This window comes from Pinus tabuliformis, chromosome J, assembly GCF_031772625.1.
Source record: "Pinus tabuliformis cultivar Carrire ecotype Pingquan chromosome J, CPIR1, whole genome shotgun sequence".
In the NCBI taxonomy this organism is placed as follows: Eukaryota; Viridiplantae; Streptophyta; class Pinopsida; order Pinales; family Pinaceae; genus Pinus; species Pinus tabuliformis.
In genome coordinates this window covers 215,089,925-215,110,783 of record NC_142295.1, presented here as the reverse complement: position 1 = coordinate 215,110,783, position 20,859 = coordinate 215,089,925, and the positions used below count along the sequence as shown (strand labels likewise).

The window sequence follows — 20,859 nt, the reverse complement described above, 5'->3', positions numbered from 1 at the left end:
ATATGCCCCATTTGTAGATCGACCGAGGAAGACAATTCTCATTTATTTCTGAATTGCAAGGGCTCCCGCCAAATTTGGATGCTCCTGGAGATTCGATATGGTTTTAAATTCATGTCTCAGTTGTCGATCATGGATGCTTTTACATGGTATAGTAAACAAAACGCCAAATGGAGATCCATCTTTATCATTAGTTTCTGGTGTATTTGGAGGTGGCGGAATAATTTCATCTTCAATGACAAAAAATCTCCGATGCTGGAAATTTTCTCCTCCATATGTGATCTCTATGAGGAAATTCAGCCCTCCTCTCCCATGCAGGGAATGCCTCCTGTTTCAAATATTCCTCTGGCGTCCTCATCTCTGCCTAGAGCGTTTTTCGACGGTGCTGAACAGAATGGGGTTTGTGGCTGTGGTTTCCATATTCTAGCAGATGAAGACAGTCTTTTCTTCGCTCACTGGAATGGGGGGAGGGGTTCAAATATGATGGCTGAGGCGATGGCCCTTGCTGGTCTCATGAGTTTCTGCCTTTTCTTAAATCTTCAAGATATTTCTATTTATGGTGACTCAAAAGTTTTAGTGGATTATATGGCTGGGAAAATCTCCATTTCCAGGCCTCATCTTGGGGGCTGGCTTGATCGGATCAGATTCTACTGGTCATCCTTAAAAGGTGCCTCAGTCAATTTCATTCGCAGGGAACAAAATCAGATGGCAGACTCCTTATCAAAAAAAGGCCTTCAATCTGCTCCGGGATCATGGCATCTACAGGTTTCCTCTGATGGGAAATGTTACTCCATCCAGGACTTTTTCCCTCCCAATTTCTAGTTTTTCTTGCAAAGTTCTCTATGTTTTGCTTCTGTGATTAAAGATGCTAGCTGTTTCGATCAATATGCTATGGGCTTTCTGTTTTTTGAACAGGTCTACTTCGGAATGTAGTTTTGTTTTCTGTACAGGTTATTCTCTGGACGGTTTCTCTTTGTCTTCAGGTGAACTTTTTTCCGATCTGGTCTATGCTTCGGATCTTATTTGGATGGATACCTGATATATTTTTTCTTTGGATCTGGCCTTCTGGCCTCCTTTTACCAGCTCATGGCTTCTCTGTTGTCACAGATCTTTGGAACATTTCCTATATTGTATAATTGGACTCTTTTATATTTCTGATATAAAAATATTATGCTTTTTCTGTTCTGAAAAAAAAAAAAGTATACTTGATGGCAGTTACTTTAATGGAAATGATAATGTGTTGTTTTGTTACTTCAAGTTCCTACTAAATAGAATGCTATACTAAATGGAATGCTATGTTAGAATGGTATACTAATTGAATGCTATGTTAGCACCGAACATCTCGTATGTAGCAAGTGAGGATTAAGAACCATGTAATAATGGTCTTGTTTGTAAATACTTATGCATGTTTTGCAAGTACAATAAATGAAAGCAAGGGAAATCCAAATAAAAAGGAGAAACAACAAACAAAATTGCAGTAGCATATTTTTCCAAGATAAGAAGGAACGGGAATCATCCTTTCTTTAATGGTGCTGCAAACTTCAACAATTCTGAAAATTTGATTGGAAATTCAAGGCCAATCTGGACAACTTTTGTCTTGGTTTCTTTCTATATCTAACTTTTGTCTTGGTTTCTTTCTATATTTTTCACATTAGGCAACATTTTTTATTATTTTATGAGCAAGACTGATCATTATTTATGAACAAGAATTGACTGAACTTTTTTGTAGGCAAGGGCAAAGAGTGAAGAAACTTTGGAATTATATTACAGTGTTAATAATGAGATGTTTTTCACATGAGGCAACCTTTTTTGTTATTTTATGGCAAAAACTGATCATTATTTATGAACAAGAATTGATTGAACTTTTCTGTAACTTCGGAATTATATTGCAGTGTTAATAATGAGATGTTTTTCACATTAGGCATTTTTTTGTTATTTTATGAGCAAAACTGATCATTATTTATGAACAAGAATTGATTGAACTTTTCTGTAGGCAGAGAGTGAAGAAACTTTGGAATTATATTGTAGTGTTAATAATGAAATGTTTTGCATATTGTTGGTAGTTGTAAAAAAATCAAATTGAGCCTTTTAGATGTTTCTATAATGAGATGTTTTTCATATTGTTGGTAGTTGTAAAAAAAACAAATTGAGCCTTTTAGATGTTTAAGCGTGAACAGGTATAATCCTCTTCATCTCTGAGTAAATCTGCTTCCAAGGGGATCACTATGGCCTACCAAAATGTATTTACATGAAGAATTTGTTTGATGCAATAGTTAACATTTGTTGCATATACATAATGTGATACATTTGGCCATCCAGGTCTGTCATATGCCTTTCTCTTAGTTTGTGATCCGTGTTTTACTATATGCCCAGTTTCAGTTTCTATTCCAATTTTATTCCTATTAGGATTAACAACCCTGGAAAAATGGAAGCAGAATAGTAGAATTATTAAACCTAAGGGTAGTTAATTATTAAACATGTTCATGTATTATGTAGCCATAAATTTATATTTGAATATTTCTAACTGACATTGCATATCTATAGGGACTACAGCTACGCAGTTGCCACTTGTTTTTACATAAGAGTATTTGTTTCATGTTTGTAAGACAAATCACTACTCTAATTTCCAAAGTGCCACATATGTCCTTATGTCAATGATTTTTTGGTGGAAATATAGTGACGAATAATTTGTTACTTTTGGAAAGTCCTTTGTATCCCAGTTTTCTCCTTGTCATGTACTAAAACGATGGAGATGATTGTTGTGGGATATGTGTGTAATAACTATTGTAAAATTCATGGACAAATTATGAGTCTTAGTGAGTTTACTAAGTTTGTGATAGGACAAGTACTTGGGCAAGTGTTACCTAAAAACTCATCCCCAATGAAAACTCATTTAACACACCTCAAAACTCATCAAGTTTATCTCAAATTGTTGTTATATATATATAGATATAGATATATATATATATAATGAATATGGTTGGGTAAATGATTTGGTAATATTAATATTCTTAAATTCACTTAAAATTATTACTTTATATATTTTTTTACATTCAATATTTTTTTTTTTAAATATTTTTTTAGGAACTTTTTCACATTAATGAATGAATGGCATGTTGATAAAGTTTTGGTATTACAAGTATTCCTAACCTAGAGGAGCTTTACTAGATTCGAATATGTGGTCTTCCAAAGATATTTGGTTCAAATTGATTGAGATAAATCATTGAACTTTTCTAAGGAAAAATTCACGAGATCTCCCCTCAAGTTTAAAATATTGGGGACACAGACTCAACATCATAGTTTTAAAACTAGGTTGGTCTGACTCAGACTCGGCTTGGTTGACCGAGCCATGCCCTTACCGAGACCGACTAGGTCAACTATTCGGTTCAACGTCCGGTCCATTACTGAATCGGCTGAGTTGGTCACTGACTTGTCTAGTTCGGTAACGGACCGGCCAGACCGGTCAGTCTCAGCAGTGGGAAAACAAGGTGAGTTGGGTGGACTTGAAATCATTTTTTTTGTTTAAATTATTTCCTAGCCCCTCTACCCCTCTCCCACACCTATAAAGGTGACCCAACCCCCTCATATTTCCTGGCATTTATCTCATTGCATTTGTGTGAACATTTGTGAGGAGCCTGTGAGAAATTGGAGTTGGTTTTTGGAGCAACATTTGCCATTGAGGAGTTGGTTTTGGAGCAGCATTGGTTTTGTGTTTTTGTTCTAATATCTATATATTACATGTGTTGCATAGTGCACTGGGTGCCATTTTGATATAATAAATATATTCACGAGTATACTTTGATCAAGTGTTATCTTCTCTCTATTATTCTAATGCTTTGAGTTTGGAAACATGAATGACAATCTTTAAAAATATGTTTTTTCATTAAAAATTAAATATTTAATGTACTTTTTACAAAGACAAAGTCATTAGAACCAACTAGTCTGAGTCAGTGCCGAGTCGAATTCCGAGTCAAAGTTGACGCTCAACCGGTTCCGAGTCCGAGTCTGAGTTTTAAAACATTGATTTACATGATTTGAACATGTGACCTCTGGCCACCATGTCAAAAAGGGGTCTAGGGGAAATGGTTCTCTATGTTGTTTTTTTCTTTATGAAATTTTCCATATTTTATGGATATTTTTTTAGTTTCATCTATTTTTGTCGAGTGTAAAGATGATGGCAATTTTATAGAGACTAAGTTTCACAACTTTGGTTTGTAGTGTTATTTAGGAGCCATTAGCATCTTCCACCTATTGTAAATGATCAAGATCCACATGAATGGAAAGATATGACCACCATTGAAAAATGTTAACACCATGCAAACAAATATATTTACACCTACATCCATCTAAACATTGAGAAAGACACAATAATATCTCCAATGTTAGGAACTATAGATGAGTGGGGGATCATGTCCATAGTTCAAAGGGTAAGGAGAATGAAAAGATTCTAGACCATAGCTTGCAAAATTAGTGGAATTGAAGAGCAAGTTGGATAATGTGTGGGCTTTTTTTAATGCAAACAAAACCATGATTGTTGGAAGCCAACAATAATAAAAAGAATAGGTGTTGATTCCTACATCAACATAATCAATGATTTGGTTTTGTAATAAATTTAGTTTTGATAGTCTAATCCAACATCTATAAAATAAATAAAGAAAAATAATTTGTATTTTTGAAAAAATTGAGTTATAGACATGTAAAAGCCTTCATTAAAATTGTTTGTGAGATATGTTGTGTTGTGTGACTCTTAAAGAAGCCTTATTGTTGCATTACTATGTTGAGATATGTATTTTTGTACAAAGAGGTAAAGGTATTCCTAGCTACCCTGTGTTGAAAAATTATGACTACAACTAGAATCAAGTCTTGGATTGTGAAGATATTGTATTTTTTTGTAGACTTTGCTTTGACCATGACCAAGTATTGGTATCTTGCATAAAGGAAAATTCATTTTGATTTCCAGAGGAAAAATTGAAAGCCCTCTTAGTGGAAAGACTCAAAGGTAGATAATGATTAGATAAAGCCAAATAACGCTCCATGCCACTCATTGTTCCAATGTTTAATGGTAGTGTAAAAGTCATTGTTATTGCCAGGTCTCTGGAAAGACAAGTTCACAACTCCCCTCCCGCAGTTTCCCAAACATAGAAGTCCCTCTAGACAAAGAAAGAGGAGACATGAATCAAATTCCTTACACCATGAAAATGCTTCAATTTTGGTGTCTTTAGTGAATGTAAAAAATCAGTTAATGGTTATAGCTACTCTAACAATAAACAATCCAATGCTGGGTTACATTGAAATTAAGAGAAATACAAGGAAAATGAATAGAAACATAAATTTATTTTCCTTTGTATGAGATTCTTATTAGGATATGTATCTTTATGTTTGTAAATTTATTAAAATTATGTTTTAGCATGTGACTAGCTAAGTTCAAAGCACATTGGAAGGAAGCTAAGTTTCACTCAAAGTTGGATATGCAAAGAATAGTGGTTAAAGGAAACAAGTAAACTCCCCATTTTGCAAATAATCCTAACAAGTGTGGCAATCAGTTCTCAACAAAGCACGACCTCAACACAAAAAATACTAGAACGACAAGGTATGCATCATCTAAACTTAACACTTAACACATGTTCAAGATATTTGTGTCAATTGTTTGATGCATTTCAATATCAAAACTCAGGAAAATGCAAGAACAAAAGAGACCTTAAAATAAGTTATTTTGGGCATGCAACACGACTGAGCTCTAAACATAATGAAAGTAAGGCAAATTCAAATAAAAGGGAAATAAAAAGGAGAGTGGTCAAATAAAGAGAAGTTATTTCCAAGTTTTAGCCCTTGTCACCCTTAATTCAACTTGAAATTGTGCATTATAAGTACTAGGATGAGCTTCCAATACAAAACCAAGTTATAAGACATTGTTTGTGTCCAAGTTTTCTTTAGAAATATAATAGTGAACTACATGTTACCATGGCACTTAGCACATAACATACATATTTATTTTGGCCAAACAAATTTTAAAAAGAAGCATAAACAAATTCATACATGTGAACAACTACAACTATGCATTCAATAAGCAAAGGAGAATTATGCAAGTTATACAAATGGTTTTGTTCTTTTGTTACATACTAGAGGAAGTATTCAAAAGCACCTCCTTGCAAGTTCCCACTATAGATATATTATTGGGTAAGGTGCTAGAGTCTCATAAGGATTGTTCTAATAATTTATATACATTATAAGAAAGCATTTTCTTGTTTTCCATCTAATTTATGACCAAGATCACGACTTGCTCATGTACCTTAAATCATGCTAAGATGTAGACCAACAAACAAGAGGTAATGGTAATCCCCAATAGAAAAAGATTCATGTTGCTAGCATGCTACCTCTACTTGACCAAAATTATGATTATATGCAACAAACAACAATGGCCTATATAAGTGCATTTAACACCACTATAAATCACAAAACATACGACTAACATAATGCTAATTTTTTCAAACCTTTGGAATCATACTTTTCCAAAAATTCTACCACATCATTTATTAGTTATTCATATATAATAAAATATTTAAAAAAACCAAACTTAACACCTATTATTATTATAGACAACAACACTAATTACAACTTATTGATCTAACCCTTTAAAATTCTCTCAACTCAACTAGATTTGAAACTATAACATTATATAACCTCTTATTTTATAACTCTAAATAATTCAATACTCCACCACCCACCTTAAAAATACCAATCACAACTTATTGATCCAACCCTTTAAAATTCTCTCAACTCAACTAGATTTGAAACTATAACATTATATAACCTCTTATTTTATAACTCTAAATAATTCAATACTCCACCACCCACCTTAAAAATACCAATCACATTAGCCTTCACCATTTTTTTAAGCAACCAATCATACCCCATTAATGCCCAACAATAACTAAAATTAAAATCAAAATCTACTGGGCTACCAACCAAATGTAATGTTATGATGTAAACTCACCAAACCTATGTGACTCTTCATGGATTATACCTTTCATCCCATGGGTGTACAAAGAGTTTAAAAAGTAAAGCCAAATGCATGGACAAAGTTGCATCAGCATGACATTAGTCCCTTGCGAGTGTAAGTGTGCAGCGACCATGCTTTCCAAACCCACGTGAACCTCGAGAAGGAAACCCAACACTCGTGAAGGGACATAATTGTCTTTATATTTGTATTCATGTTGGTTTTTTATGGAAGAGTTTTTAGTCTAATTTTTTGGATTTTTTCATGAATTTGGCGGAAAAATTTGAAGTAAAATCTTGATTTGTATTATTTAAACTGGTTTTTTAATTGTATATTTGGATTCAGCACCTTAAAAAAAGCGTAGGACAGTTTGATTGTGCAGGGATTACCCATCAAGATTGTGATTTCAATAAATTGCTACCGATTTTATAGAAATTTGACAAAAAAACCCACCAGAAAAAACTTTCAAAAAATAACACTAAAGACAATTCCATTTTTTATTAAATATAATATTTATTTATTTATTTATTTTGTTTTTTAGAGGAAAAATTAAAATATTTACAGGTATTAGTTTAATTAAGGTTGATATAAATTTAAATATTCAATGTATAATAATAATTAGGGTGTATATTAAATTTATTTACTTTGAAATAATTTTTTTGATAATTTGTAAAGAAAAAGATTTTAATTTATAAGAAATATTTATGAGTTTGGAGTTGTTAATTTGTTTTTAAAGATTCGGAAAAGATAAGATTTTTATTTATAGAAATGTTTATGAGTTTGAAATTGTTAACATGTTTTTTTTAGATTTAGGAAAATTAGATTTTTAATAAATTAGAATTAATTTATAGTCATACTCTAAGATCCAAAAAGGATTTTGTACTTAAATAATAAACATAAAAAAAACTAGGGTAACTAGTACCCTTACTGTCATCATTGACACTATAATAACATAGCCATGTATTTTCAAGTAACATCTAATCTAATCCATATATAACTATAGAATACCAGAATTACATTTTTAAACCCATCATGAATACAGATCTCAAAATATAAATAGAAAGATCCATATATAAATAGAAACATCCATATGGCTAAGATGTTTCATAAATTTATATCTCAAGAGTTCATAAAAGGGATAGATAAATAGATGAGATGCCTATATATGTATCTAAATAGACTCTAGATGTAGGCATATAGTTCAACATTGAATGCAATATGATATAATGCAACAAGATAGTAGAGGGTTGACTAAACCAAGAAACAATGATTCAATTGTCTTTCCATCCATACTACTACTTATAATTGTGGGTCCCATTACTACCCTTCTTTCTCTCTCAACTTCAATAAAGTGTAGGCTTATTATGATACTTCATAATTTAGTATTTCTTTTATTACTAGGAAAAAAATTTAGGCAAATTGTTCCTTTCTTTTATTTAATGTTCTTTAGGCAAATTGTTCCTTTCTTTTATTTAATGTTCTTATATGTTTGATAAAAAAAAACTATTTACCATATATATATAATTTTTACATTAATTCTCTCCTTATTATTTATTATTATTATTATTTCTACTATATTATTATTAATTTTTCTCATTTCTTTTTACTATTGGTTTCAAAACTTATATTTAAAAATTAAAATAAATTTTACTGATTATATGTATATATGTATTTCAGAAAGAAGAATCATCTTAAACTTTTGATGGGCAGCAAAAGGCATATTTAATCCCCAAAAAAGAAAAATAAATAATAATGTAATAAATTTAAGTTAATAAAAATTGAAACTAAAATAATAATCAATGATTCAAATTAATTTACAAATTTAAAGAGTGACATGCATGCCAGGCACATTAGTTATAATTCTTCCAACGAAGTGAAGTACCGGAAAAGCAATCTAAATAAGAAATCAAAGAAATAATGAACAAGTTGACGCAGACAAGGTGTCTAACAAATCCCGATGCCTCACCATCCACAAATACAAAGAGTAATCCATTACGGTCCAAATTACGAAGTAAATACAAAAGAAAAATCTATTGCAGCACTGTGGAATGTGGGCTATAATTTTAAAATGAAAACGAACTATCTCCTAACATGCATACATTTAGGAGAGCGATCCTCTTCAATGGTTCACAGGCCACATCCTTCCCACTTACACTCTATACAATGCAGAATTTATTATGCCCATCTCATCTGATCTGCAGTTTTCTCTGCACAACACAAATCTAGATAGATAGATCAACAGGTATAATGGGGCCGAAGCTGCTGCCATGGCTGTCAATACTTTTGCCATTGTTGCTGGTCTCTGCAGCAAGTCTAAAACCAGGTACTAGCGCATTTTCAAATCCATTATAAATCATGGATAATCCACCATTCTACATTCATCACAGCATAAAAGTATTGATATAGCGAGTAGATCTTGTAAGGATTCAATAGCCCAAGTCAATGGATTTCACATGTCTTTCGTTTGCAGAGATTTTATTTGGATTCAGCTATGGTTATAGTGTTAGTAACTGGTTTTGGGTACCCAGGAAAAAAAATATTCAAACATTATGAACTTTAATGATATCTTATGTTGAATGTTTCATGGCTTAACAAGAGAAAAACAGGGCTAAGGAAAAGTAGTTCTTCATTTTACATTCCTGTAAAAGATCCGAGTTTTGCTGGGGAACATTCTCATGAGCAGACATTGCCAACTTTAGACTCAAGTTTTTTTTCTTGTTTTGCTTAACATGAGATTTGGTTGTGTGTTATCACTGAACATGATGGGGCTGTTGAGATCTGAATCTCCACGAAAGATTAATCTAATGGAAAGATTCTGAGTGGATAGGCATGTTGTTAAACTGGACGCTTTTCAAATCACCAGAGGTCCCAAGTTCTATTCTAAGTCCATGCTATTTGGGTGGTTCAGATCGACTGCCCTTAAAGATCTGTGCCCTGGATTATCATGATGTAATGTACACTGCAAGTTACATAATTACAGTGCTCTGTGCTACCAATTGATTGATTCCCCTCTGGAAGAGGAGAGGTTCCCAGATGCATCTCACATAGTTGCTAGTTCCATTTGAAGTCTGTCTGTGCATTGACTCTAAAGCTCTTTGATTTTGACTTTCAACTGGCTAAGGGCTCAAATGCGTCTTCATACTTGTAATACCCATGTTGTTACAGTGGGTTGGGAGTTTCACACCATCTACTTACAAATTTACAAAATTTCAATCATCATGGTCTATCTACTAACAATTTCTCTCATTCAGGGCACTGTCCCAATCACCTTCCATGGAAGGATCAAAACAAAGCCACTCTAAAGATCAGGGTGAATGATAAAGTCCATTAATCCTCCTCCCTGTACAGTTAATTCCCCTGATCTGCGAGATGACTCTTTATTGTCTATATTATAATTCAAGATTTTATGAAAGTTCCGAAATTATGTGCTGGCATCAGCCATAAAAATAGGTGCCTTGTAGAGTGGTTGTTTCTGTCCAGTTAAAAGAGTGAGAAGGTGTGGACTTTGTAAAGCAAGTGATAAACTAATAATAGTGAAACGGGTTGCATTTCTACACAAATGGCAAAGAAACTTTTATTGTGAAATCCATAAACAGGGTTGTAGAGCATAGTGTCCATATCAACGTTTGCAAGACAGGTATAAAAGTAAATCAATATGGGGCAAGGTATACTTACATTCATTGATGGCATCCCTAGTAAACTTGTTGGTGTAGACTAGTGTGTCTCACCTCAAGGGTTTCAAATTGTGCATGTAGAACTAACCAAATGGCCAATAACATTGCGAGAGAGAAATTGTGGGCAGCTTGCTAACCCCAACCTGTTGATGTAGACTAGTGTGCCTCACCTAAAGGGTTTTGAATTGTGCATGTGGAACGAGCCAAATGGCCAATAACATTGTGAGAGTGAAATTGCTGGCAGCCAAATGGCCAATAACATTGTGAGAGTGAAATTGTTGGCAGCTTACTAACCCCAACTTGTTGATGTAGACAAGTGTACCTCACCTAAAGGGTTTTGAATTGTGCATGTGGAACAAGCCAAATGGCCAATAACATTGTGAGAGTGAAATTGTTGGCAACTTGCTAGCCCCAATCAATGCAGGAGGGTTCAATGTGTCACAAGCAAGAATTGAACTTGGGTGGGGAAGAAAACAACTTCTCCTCTTAACCCCTCAATCTAAACCCAATTTGTTTAAAATGTCTCGTCCCACCCTCAAACACTTCAGCAAGAATGAGATCAGTGGTACCCAGCCCACCGCAATTGACCCACTAGGAGAAAACATGTCACAAATGAGAATTGAACCTATGTGGGGAGGATAACAACTTCTCTTACCCACCCGAGTTAAACTGAATTCACAAAAAATGTTTGGAACATCTCTTCCCACCCTAAAGCACTTCAGTAAGAGTGAGATTGCTCATACCTAGCCAACCCTTATTGGCACATGAAGAGCAACGCTAGCTGTCATTACCTATAGTTGATCCTACACTAAATTTTTTGGCAATGTCATGGCACTCTCATGGAATCCTCTAGTACCGCTTCTCAATTTTAGATGGCTTTGTCTAAGAAATCAGACTCCAAGCTGAACCATCCTACGAGAAAAATCTAGTATTATACTGAAACAAGAACTAGGTTGTTGAACTAGTTCTACTGGAGAATGATTAGCTAGAAATTGACTAATGTTATAGAGTGGACAAAGGCAAGAAGAAAAGGGAGCAGTCATTCAATGGGTGGTAATTTACAACTCTTCGCAAATACGCCTTTTGACTGAAACGGACATTGGCAAGTAAGCGAAATATGGAAGCAAAGTTCAATAGATGATCGATAATTTCCTAAAATGTTTGCACGATAAAGATTTCACGATGGAATGAGATTTGATGCAACCAACGGATTCTAGGCAATATTGCTGGCAGCCATGTCCATAAGCTCAGAGGAGTTTCCATTGTCTCTATTGAATGGATAGCCTAATGAATACCATAATTCCTATACTATAAAATGTAGACCTAAACCTGGAGCCTTTCTAAGATCTCCAACTATTAGCATCCCATGTACGCTTGTTCAAGTGGGCTTTAGAAGCAAGAGTAGGTTTTCTATATTAGGATATTTGGGTCAAAATCCGGTCTAATATTATAATAAAAAGGATACTTTTGTAGAAGTCACCAGTCCACTATGCCACTACATAGTACAGAGAAAGCCACGGTGAACAGATTCTCATAAATGACAGGTGAACCAAGGTCTTTTTCCTTCCTGCTGCTCTAGGTGGCAGGTAAGTATTTTTGTTGCAGGACCTTTTTGGTAGATCAGCTAAGAACCAAAAAGATGGCAGAGAAACAACATCACAAATACTAGTAGTAAATATGTTGTTAAATGTCGCCTGTGATAATGAGGGAGTTGATAAGATGGATGTTCATATCCAAGTATTAGTTTATTTTTCTGAATGTAAGAGGCTTGTATAGTATTTACTATTTTGGATAACCATGTAACACCTCAAATTAGTCTGAATTTCTTGGCCGTTAGCAGAATCAAGGGAGTGGAACATCATGATCCTTAACTCTAGGCAAGCCTCACCAACAGGTTAATCTATAAATAGATGGTATTTGGAGCTTTTAAATGGACTTTATTTCCAGCTGGTCATAACTGTAGTATCAATCACTTTACAAGTTTGGGGATAGATCTGAAATGAGTATGTAAACAAAAAAAATGCGGATTCAAATTCTTTAGTATGAACAAGGAAAACTTGTTGCAAGTCAAAGCAAAACTGTTACTCATAAGATTGATGTATTCATATTTGCATACCATAATCAAAATCCAAAGTTCAAACCATGTAGAAATGACTAATGTTCTGAACAAGAACGGATGGCATATAGTGAGGGGCCTAATAGTGATACAGGATGGCCATGACCACTTGCACTTTGTGAAGCTCCTTCAATAGAGTGAACAATGTAGATGCAAATCACTTTCTGTATAGTTTAGCTATTGAGCAAAGATAGGTAGTAAAGGATGGAGTATCGTGATGTCAAATATGTTCTTGGATTTTGTCAAACGGAGAACTTAGATGTGACAATGCAAATGGGGCTAGGAGGTGGAATGTTTCACTTCTTTCCTCGTGAACTGATCTCTAGAAAGGCCTTAAATCCTTGGAGCTACCGCTTTAACGAGTCTGATTAGAAAAAATCTCAGTGCCCATGCTCGAATTGAAGAGATCTAGAGCGGCCTTTGACCTTATAATGAGTTATATGCTTTGAAGATGACTTCTGTTAACTTTGCATAAGAAAGCACGTTCATGGAGGCACATGTGCATTTTTCTTTCAGTGAAAACAAATAACACTTCCAAAGCTTCATGAAGCCGGTCACTGGCAGATTGAAACATTACCTTAACTGTTTCCAGGTATGCATGGAATCAAATTATGCTAGGTTACTTTTGAATGAGAAGGAATTCTTCTAGTACAGTATAATGATCAAATGTTATCTTTTATGAAATACTGGAATTAAAATTTCATGCTATAGGAGGGATCGGTTCTATGCAGAAGTCGCCCTTTTACAGACATAAAAATGCTGAACCTTGTAGTTTTTATTGGCAAATTGTATCCAATGGTTCCATGCTAGACAACCACACCTTTAAAGAAGATGGTATTTTCAAAATTCACCGTATGGATAATAATTGAATTGCTCCAGGTTGAGCTTGAATTCTAATGGTTTTATTCGATGCATCTAGCTTATGCAAAGCCAAGTAAAACAACATTAAAAGAGATGCTTTTCAAAAGGATTCATACATCATGTATTCCAAAATGATTAGGAAGTGTTATTTGTTTACATTAAAAGAAAAGGAAGGTTCATCAAATGATCGAAATAAAAGAGGCATTTGCAACCGTGATATGCTGATAGCTGTATGCTTCTTTATAGCTTCTAAACAAAGGCAAGCTCCAGCTCCAGTTCCTATTTCCAGAAATATCGATTCAAAAGCATATGCACCTGGTCCGAAAGCCACCTCAGGAGATGCACTTGCTCTTTCTCCTTCACCTCTTGGAATCCCTTCCGCAGATATTGATTCAGAAGCATATGCACCTGCTCCGAGAGCCACCTCAGGAGATGCACTTGCTCCTTCCCCATCACCTCTTGGAATCACTTCACCTACAAGTGAGAACTCCTCAGCACCTGAACCAGAAGCTGAAGACACTGATCCGACTACAGAGCTACCTGAAGAAACTGATCCAAGTACAGAGCCACCTGAAGAAACTGAGCCTAAGACTGTGAAATGGTGTGCAGTACGGGATGAGTTTGTGAACTGCCAATACTATATAAGTCTTTTGAGTCCAGTGGATGATTACAGCTGGAAGTGGTATTTCCTTTATCTAAACTATTTCCAGTTTGATTGAAGATGCTCATTTCACTCAATAAGCAACTTTGTTTTGTACTGAATGAATATGACTTAAATAACCTTTCCACATTGCAGTGTAAAGAGGAACACAGCTTTTGACTGTATGGAAGCAATAAAAAATAAGGAAGCAGACCTGATCTCCCTTGATTCAGGCCTCGGATACATTGCTTTTAAGAACTATTCCATGAAGGCTATAATGGCCGAAGAGTACTGCAACCATGCTGATTCATATGATGCTGTCGCTGTTGTAAACAAGAGAATGTGTAACAAGAAAAGTGACTTGAGCTTGAACAATTTCCGGGGCATGAAGTCTTGCCATGCAGGCTATATAACAGCAGCTGGATGGAACTATCCAGTGCACCACCTTGTAAATTATGTTTTACGGCAGCAGCCCGGAAAGAGTCTTTCTGTGAGAAATGATGAAACTATAATATCAAATTTTTTCTCTGCATCTTGTGCACCCTCAGAAGTAGAAGGAAAGGGGTTGTGTAGTGCTTGTGGTAATAGCAGCTCATGCCTTCCAGACAATATATACTCCGGGTATTCGGGAGCTTTTCGCTGTCTCGTTGAAGGAATTGGAGATATTGCTTTCTTAAAAGCTGATACTGCCCTATTGTATTCTCTCGAAGGCCTGAATAATCAATCATGGTCAACAAAGTCCATCAGTGATTTCATGTGAGTAGACGAGAAGCATATCACATGAAAATTTGAAGCAGTACTTCTATAAATAAGTCTTACTAACTTTCCTTTGAACTGTCGTTAGGTACCTCTGCCCACAAGGCGGTTGCAGGCCCATCAACAACTATCCTGGAGATTGCAAGTGAGTTCGAAGTGATTGGGTGTCAAGTATCTTCTTGTAGCATGGACAGTTATTCTTATCTAAAACTATCGACCAGTACTGTCAGCATTTTGTATTAATTAGAGCTATTTCTACAACCGATGTTGTAATCAGCAATGCCAAGGCCTGATCCTCTTTTTACGTTGGTGCATTTTTCAGATTTGGTTCTGTGCCAGCAAATACAATAATGACCCGGAACTCCCTCCCACATTCTAAGAAGCTGGCTATAGTGCAGACACTGCAGAATGCAAGCTGGACGGATGCCCTGTATAGTGGGAAGAACTGGGCTGATCATCTGCTTACTGTTGGGTATGCAACAACACACACTAAGTGGAAAGCTATTGTCAACCCTAATTGATTAGAGAGCTGATGGTGTTTAACTATCACAAGGAATTTAAAGAGAAAAATGTAAAATGCACAAACGTGTTACTGATAGATCTTAAATAGCAATATGTGCATAGTTGTTGTCTATCCTTCTTAGGAAAACTGTAGATGTTCTTGAAATTAGAGCCATAGTGGACATGCTATCTCTCCCTGCTTATGCTTATGTAGGGAGAAATAAACCGTGTGAACAAACTTTGGATCTATGCTGTACTATTCTTGATGTAAGTAAATTTTTATGGTTTAGAAATGAAAAATAAGATGCATTTCCCCCAAAATAATGAAGGTACATAGTTTCAACAGAATCCATAGCGCCCATTCCCTCAATACTTTATGTTATTGTCAATTTCAGTAATATTATGTTAGGCTTGTTTCCTATTAGATGGGGCAACGCTATTGAAATTAACAATAAAGTAGCAATAAGCTGGAATCCACACCTTGGGCCTCGGACAGTTTGAATTGTTCAAATATGTTTTGGGTTAGTGCATGCACTAGGACCTTATCAGTAAAATATTCTTCTTCATGGACACCCAAATAGACATAAAATTATTTTGCGTCAGCAGCTGCTATTGTTGATCCATAGCATTCTCTATAGTTGCCCTCATTTCAAGCATTTTTAGTTCTGTACTTTCATTCCCTGTAACTGTGATCTTAAAACATGGGAAACAAAGAATTTATATTTCATGCATTCATAGTTTTGCTAAAATGGACTTCATGTCTTTTAATAATTGCCAATTCTCATTATTGGCAATGCAATTGACCATTCAGTAATTTGTATGCAGCACACAAAGTTTGCAAGAGGTCAAGCAATTAACAAGATCTTACCTGGGATTTTCAGCTCGTGTTTCTCAGAGTATAGAAGACCTCAATACTAAAAAGGTTGAAATTGAAGATTTTACAAAAAGCCTTCCTCAAGGTACAATTCAACCTATGATCTTATGCCGATTTTGATAAATTATTTTGTCTTAAAATCATCCAGTACCACAATACAGTGGACATCCATGCTTGCAAAAGTCTGATTGGTGGGTTTCTTTTCCATGCGCAGTTGCTTCCTCTTCATCAAAACGAAGTCAACTTATATGGACCCTTTCTGGTCTTTTATCATTATATATGCTGTTATGATCAATGTAAGTTTGTAGGGGCAGAATAATTTCTGTATCACTTTGTTTTGTTTTGATTTAATCTCTAGTAAATTACAGTTAAACTCAAGATTTTCGTCTGACTTGAGGACTATGGCAGGTGGTTCCTCAGGATGTGAGTCGTTTTTATATGCTTCCATCGCATAACATGGACCCTGGCAGGATGCATTGCATGGAAAACAGGGGACCGGAATGCTCATTGCCTTAATCAACACAATTTAAGTTGCCTTATCTTTGCCTTTATATGGCTTTGTTTTACTAAGAAGTTCAAACTGAGATGGATCTCCTGACCAGGCTAAACAGGCATTTAAACTAGAAGGAGGATCAGTTTCCTTTCATAAGCATAGGCCATATTGGGAGCTTTTGCTAGAATAGACGGCCAGGCCTAAAGAAACTGTACTGCATCCATGGAATAAAGCTGCCTTCTTGGTGACCAGTGGCTTCTTTAAAGTTTTAAGTATAACAAATTTTTATTACCTTCACTTAGAATATGGCTGCCACTGCTCACTAAGAAAGGACAGTTCATTCATTTCTCTTGTAACTTTAGAACAAATTTTTTTCACAGCAATTGTTTTGCAGACATTTAAGATAGTTGTGTTTCTAATACGATTTCATCATAGAAATTATGTTACAATAATTCTGGTGTGTTTCGTCATATGTTACTTTCAATATGTAAAGGCTTTCACTAATTTCAATAGGAATTATTTGGTATTTCATAATATGGGAGTAACGCCCTCAGGAATGTTTGGCAGCCTTGGTAGCCTACCAATTGCGTTTCAGGGGCAATGAAAGTTATCCAAGGTGTCTTGCAAGTTGCAAGTCACTTATAACAGCTTTTAGTTAGATTTTAAGGTTGTAGCTTAAGAAATTGTTTTCTTAAATCAGTGCTTACACAAGGCTGGTTAACGTACCATTGTCTTGGATTTGACCATATATTCTATGTCACATAATTATTGTGACCAGGCATTACGAAGTAAGATTTTTTTATTATTTCTCCCTCAACCAATGATAACTAATACTTTTTTTATTATTTCTTCCTCAACCAATGATAACTAATTCATGCTCTTGATGAAGTATTTTTTTTCCAATAGTGTGAAATTTTCTGTCTTGTTAGAATATTTAGAATCGATAAGAAGAATGAAATCCGTTCATAAACACAATGAAGCATAATCACCATTATGTAATAGTATCAAATATTACCCATCTTGTATAAACATTCAAAGAAGTCTTCCATATATAACAATCCAATTCATCATTGATAATGCTTCTAATTGTAAGGCAGTGGGAACAATCATTGAGTATAGATACCCCAACATATTTTGGTTTGGATGTTTGGGTCACACAATGAACCTTTTGATACATGACATTATTAAGATAAAGGAACTTGAATACAAATGGATTGGTCATTGTACAAATAAGGCAAGTACATGATAAGATTTATCGCTGATCATAGCAATGCCCATGGCCTTTTTTCGCAGTCACTCAAGGTTGGAGCTTTTGAAGATCGCAAACACTAGATTTACTAGCTATTACCTCACCTTCAGGCACTTTTAAAGGTAAGAGAGGCATTGGCTAGCATGGTATCAAGTGAATCATAGTAGGTATTAAAGGACAGAGCTGCAACCACATCTGACAAGGAAGATTTTCAAGAGGTGGCGGACATCATTCTTGATAGTCATTTTTGGGTAAGTGTGAAGTATGTTTTGCAGTTCACCAAGCCCATTTATAACATGATTCATTTTGCAGATACAAATGGATAGCATGGGGAAAATCAAAGATATTGTTCAACAAAAAATGCCATCTTGTATGATCATATTCAAAAACATGAGGTCAAAAGGTGGGATAATCTTAATGTTCCACTCCATGCCTTGGCATATGTCCTTATGCCAAAATACCACTCTCCATCTTGGTTGGCCAAACCTACCTGGGGTTGGGGTTAGGAGAAAACTTCATACAAATCTAGAGGTACAAAATGGGTGCATGCTAGCTTTAGCATTAGACAAGCTAGCCCTTGATAGACAGGAGTGTGCTAGATTGCATTGAGAATTAAGCAAATACTTCAATCAAACTGGAATGTTTGGTACATGTCATGCAATCAATGATAGATATAGATTGGATCACCATTTGTATGTGCCACTGTTTGAAGCATCGAATAATTTGAATGCAGAGTTGTTTGTGTGCTTGTTCATGGTGACTCTGTGCGTTGAATGTGATATGGTTGGGATATTCATATGCATTTGTTTAAAACATTACAACGTTGATTGAATGATATGTGTGTTAATGCTTGGTTCATATTATATGTTTGTGCTCTTTATATGTGCATTTAACCATTTAGGTTGAAGACGGTGTGTTGGTTTATGCTCTCCATAAGTTTGGTCTCCATTCAAATTTGTTCAACGATGCTTTGTGGGTCATTTCTGTGTTGAAATCATTGCACTATAATTGAGTGGATCTTTGCAACGACGGGTTTAGGAGTGACTTTGCTATAGACTGCTAGATGATGGGGAGATGAGAGACTCAGATTCTACAATAGTTGAGGTAAATCCAATGTTGTGAGATCGCAATCGGGATTAAATCGGCGAGGGTTCGAAATCGGAAAAAATCGGGAAAATTGGGAAAAAATCGGTAAAAATGGGCAAAAAATCATCAATTAGAAAAATATTCATTTTTTTTAATATCTAAAGCATCCACAACATAAAATAAATGCATTGACACATAAATATGATAAAAGAACTAATATATAAGATGTGTAATATCATTTCTAGTGCTACATCACACATAACAGTGAATCATGTCCTGAATACACCTTGTGTTGCACAATGCAGATGCATCAACAGATTTCATAAACATTGTCCCCTTAGGATAATTAAACAAAAAGTTAATAAAGCTTCTACCCTTTTGATTGATCCAACCATTTGACATCACAGTGCATCATGTGTGTGCCCATGATGCGTTAAACTCCTCCAATCTCTTGGTGCAATCAACCTTTTCATTTTGAATAATGCGCCTTCTAAGGTCATCATAAGAAGAGATTTTGTACCATAGGCCAACAATAACAATAGCATCAACCCCGGGCTGGAAAAATCGATTGTTCCTTGCAATGTTGAAAGGAATATCACTCCAAAAAAGAAACTTGCCCAACAACTTGTCAACTTCTTCTTTCTCCCTTTTTTTAATAATTGAAGAGATAGATGGTTGTGAACCAGGTGTGGTTCTAGGAACAAAAAATGATGAGGCAACTATAGGGTTGGTTGTAGATGTTGGTGTTGAAGTAGAGCCAATACCACTCTCATGTTCACCTCCCAATCCTAACACTCTACTCCCTGCTAGTTGACTCTTCAACGCTGACTTGGACAATTTAGTTTGCTCTATTTCTTCCAATGATTTGAGGGCTCTTTAGATGATTTCTGGATTTGTATTTGTGCAAGGCCCTACCTCATGTATAAGAATTTGTGCAAGGTGATACTTCAATTTGTATATCCCCTTGTCATATGATGCCCACATAACTTGCAAGTCAAGTTTGATCTCTCAAATCCTCCACCAGGTTCACCAAATTCCCACAGGGGGTCCAATTTCCTTTCCATGTTTGTAACTTTGTTGAACTCTTGCGTTTTAATGTAAGATGAAGTTTAAAGTTTAAAGTTTAACCTAGGGCACAAAAAGAGTTGCAAGTTAAAAAAATAAAAATAAAATTTACATACAACAAATTGAAATTTTGACAACAACAAAAAAAACCTCAACTCAATGCAATAATAATGGAAAAAATACACATTCAAACCCAAGCAAAAATGATGGAAAAAAACTAGGGCACAAGAAGAAATTAAACTAATAAATCTAACAATCAAGTTTTTGCATTTTTGACCAAAATAAACCCTCTCCACTATATGCAACAAAAATGAAAAAAAAAAAACACAATCAAATCCAATAAAAAATCATTGAAAATAAATGGGTGATAGAAACCCAAGGAAAAACAAGAAAGAAAAAACCAAATTTTATTCCCATACCTGAAAACCACACTTTGCTAAAAAAACTTGGTCCAAACTTGAAATTTGCTTGTTTGGGATGCTAAAATTTCTTCACTTTTCTCCTCTTTTGCCTGTGTAGATGAGTTCTCGTCCTCCTTAGCTGTCACTCT

The 20,859-nt window shown here is 35.0% G+C and overlaps 1 protein-coding gene across 2 annotated transcripts; it reads left to right on the top strand.

The window, feature by feature from the left end:
- Positions 1-9,013: 9,013 nt before the first annotated feature.
- LOC149226463 (uncharacterized) lies at positions 9,014-17,379 on the top strand. 2 transcript variants are annotated; one of them, XM_089375291.1, is made up of 8 exons: positions 9,014-9,317; positions 13,892-14,327; positions 14,442-15,041; positions 15,130-15,186; positions 15,364-15,513; positions 16,368-16,501; positions 16,631-16,712; positions 16,837-17,379. In XM_089375291.1, exons 1-7 carry the CDS (start codon positions 9,242-9,244, stop codon positions 16,705-16,707), a joined length of 1,530 nt encoding a protein of 509 aa, XP_089231417.1. In that variant the 5' UTR covers positions 9,014-9,241; the 3' UTR covers positions 16,708-16,712; positions 16,837-17,379. The 2 variants fall into 2 exon arrangements, with proteins under 2 accessions (XP_089231417.1, XP_089231416.1); XM_089375290.1 differs by having other exon boundaries at positions 16,825-17,379.
- Positions 17,380-20,859: the final 3,480 nt, after the last annotated feature.

What these genes read in the sequence shown, in the direction of transcription:
- LOC149226463 (XM_089375291.1), top strand. Translation starts at nt 9,242, where the DNA reads ATGGGGCCGAAGCTGCTGCCATGGCTGTCAATACTTTTGCCATTGTTG. An exon ending in AACTATCCTGGAGATTGCAA is followed by an intron (nt 15,187 to 15,363) that starts GTGAGTTCGAAG and finishes TGCATTTTTCAG; the next exon opens with ATTTGGTTCTGTGCCAGCAA. An exon ending in TACAAAAAGCCTTCCTCAAG is followed by an intron (nt 16,502 to 16,630) that starts GTACAATTCAAC and finishes TTCCATGCGCAG; the next exon opens with TTGCTTCCTCTTCATCAAAA.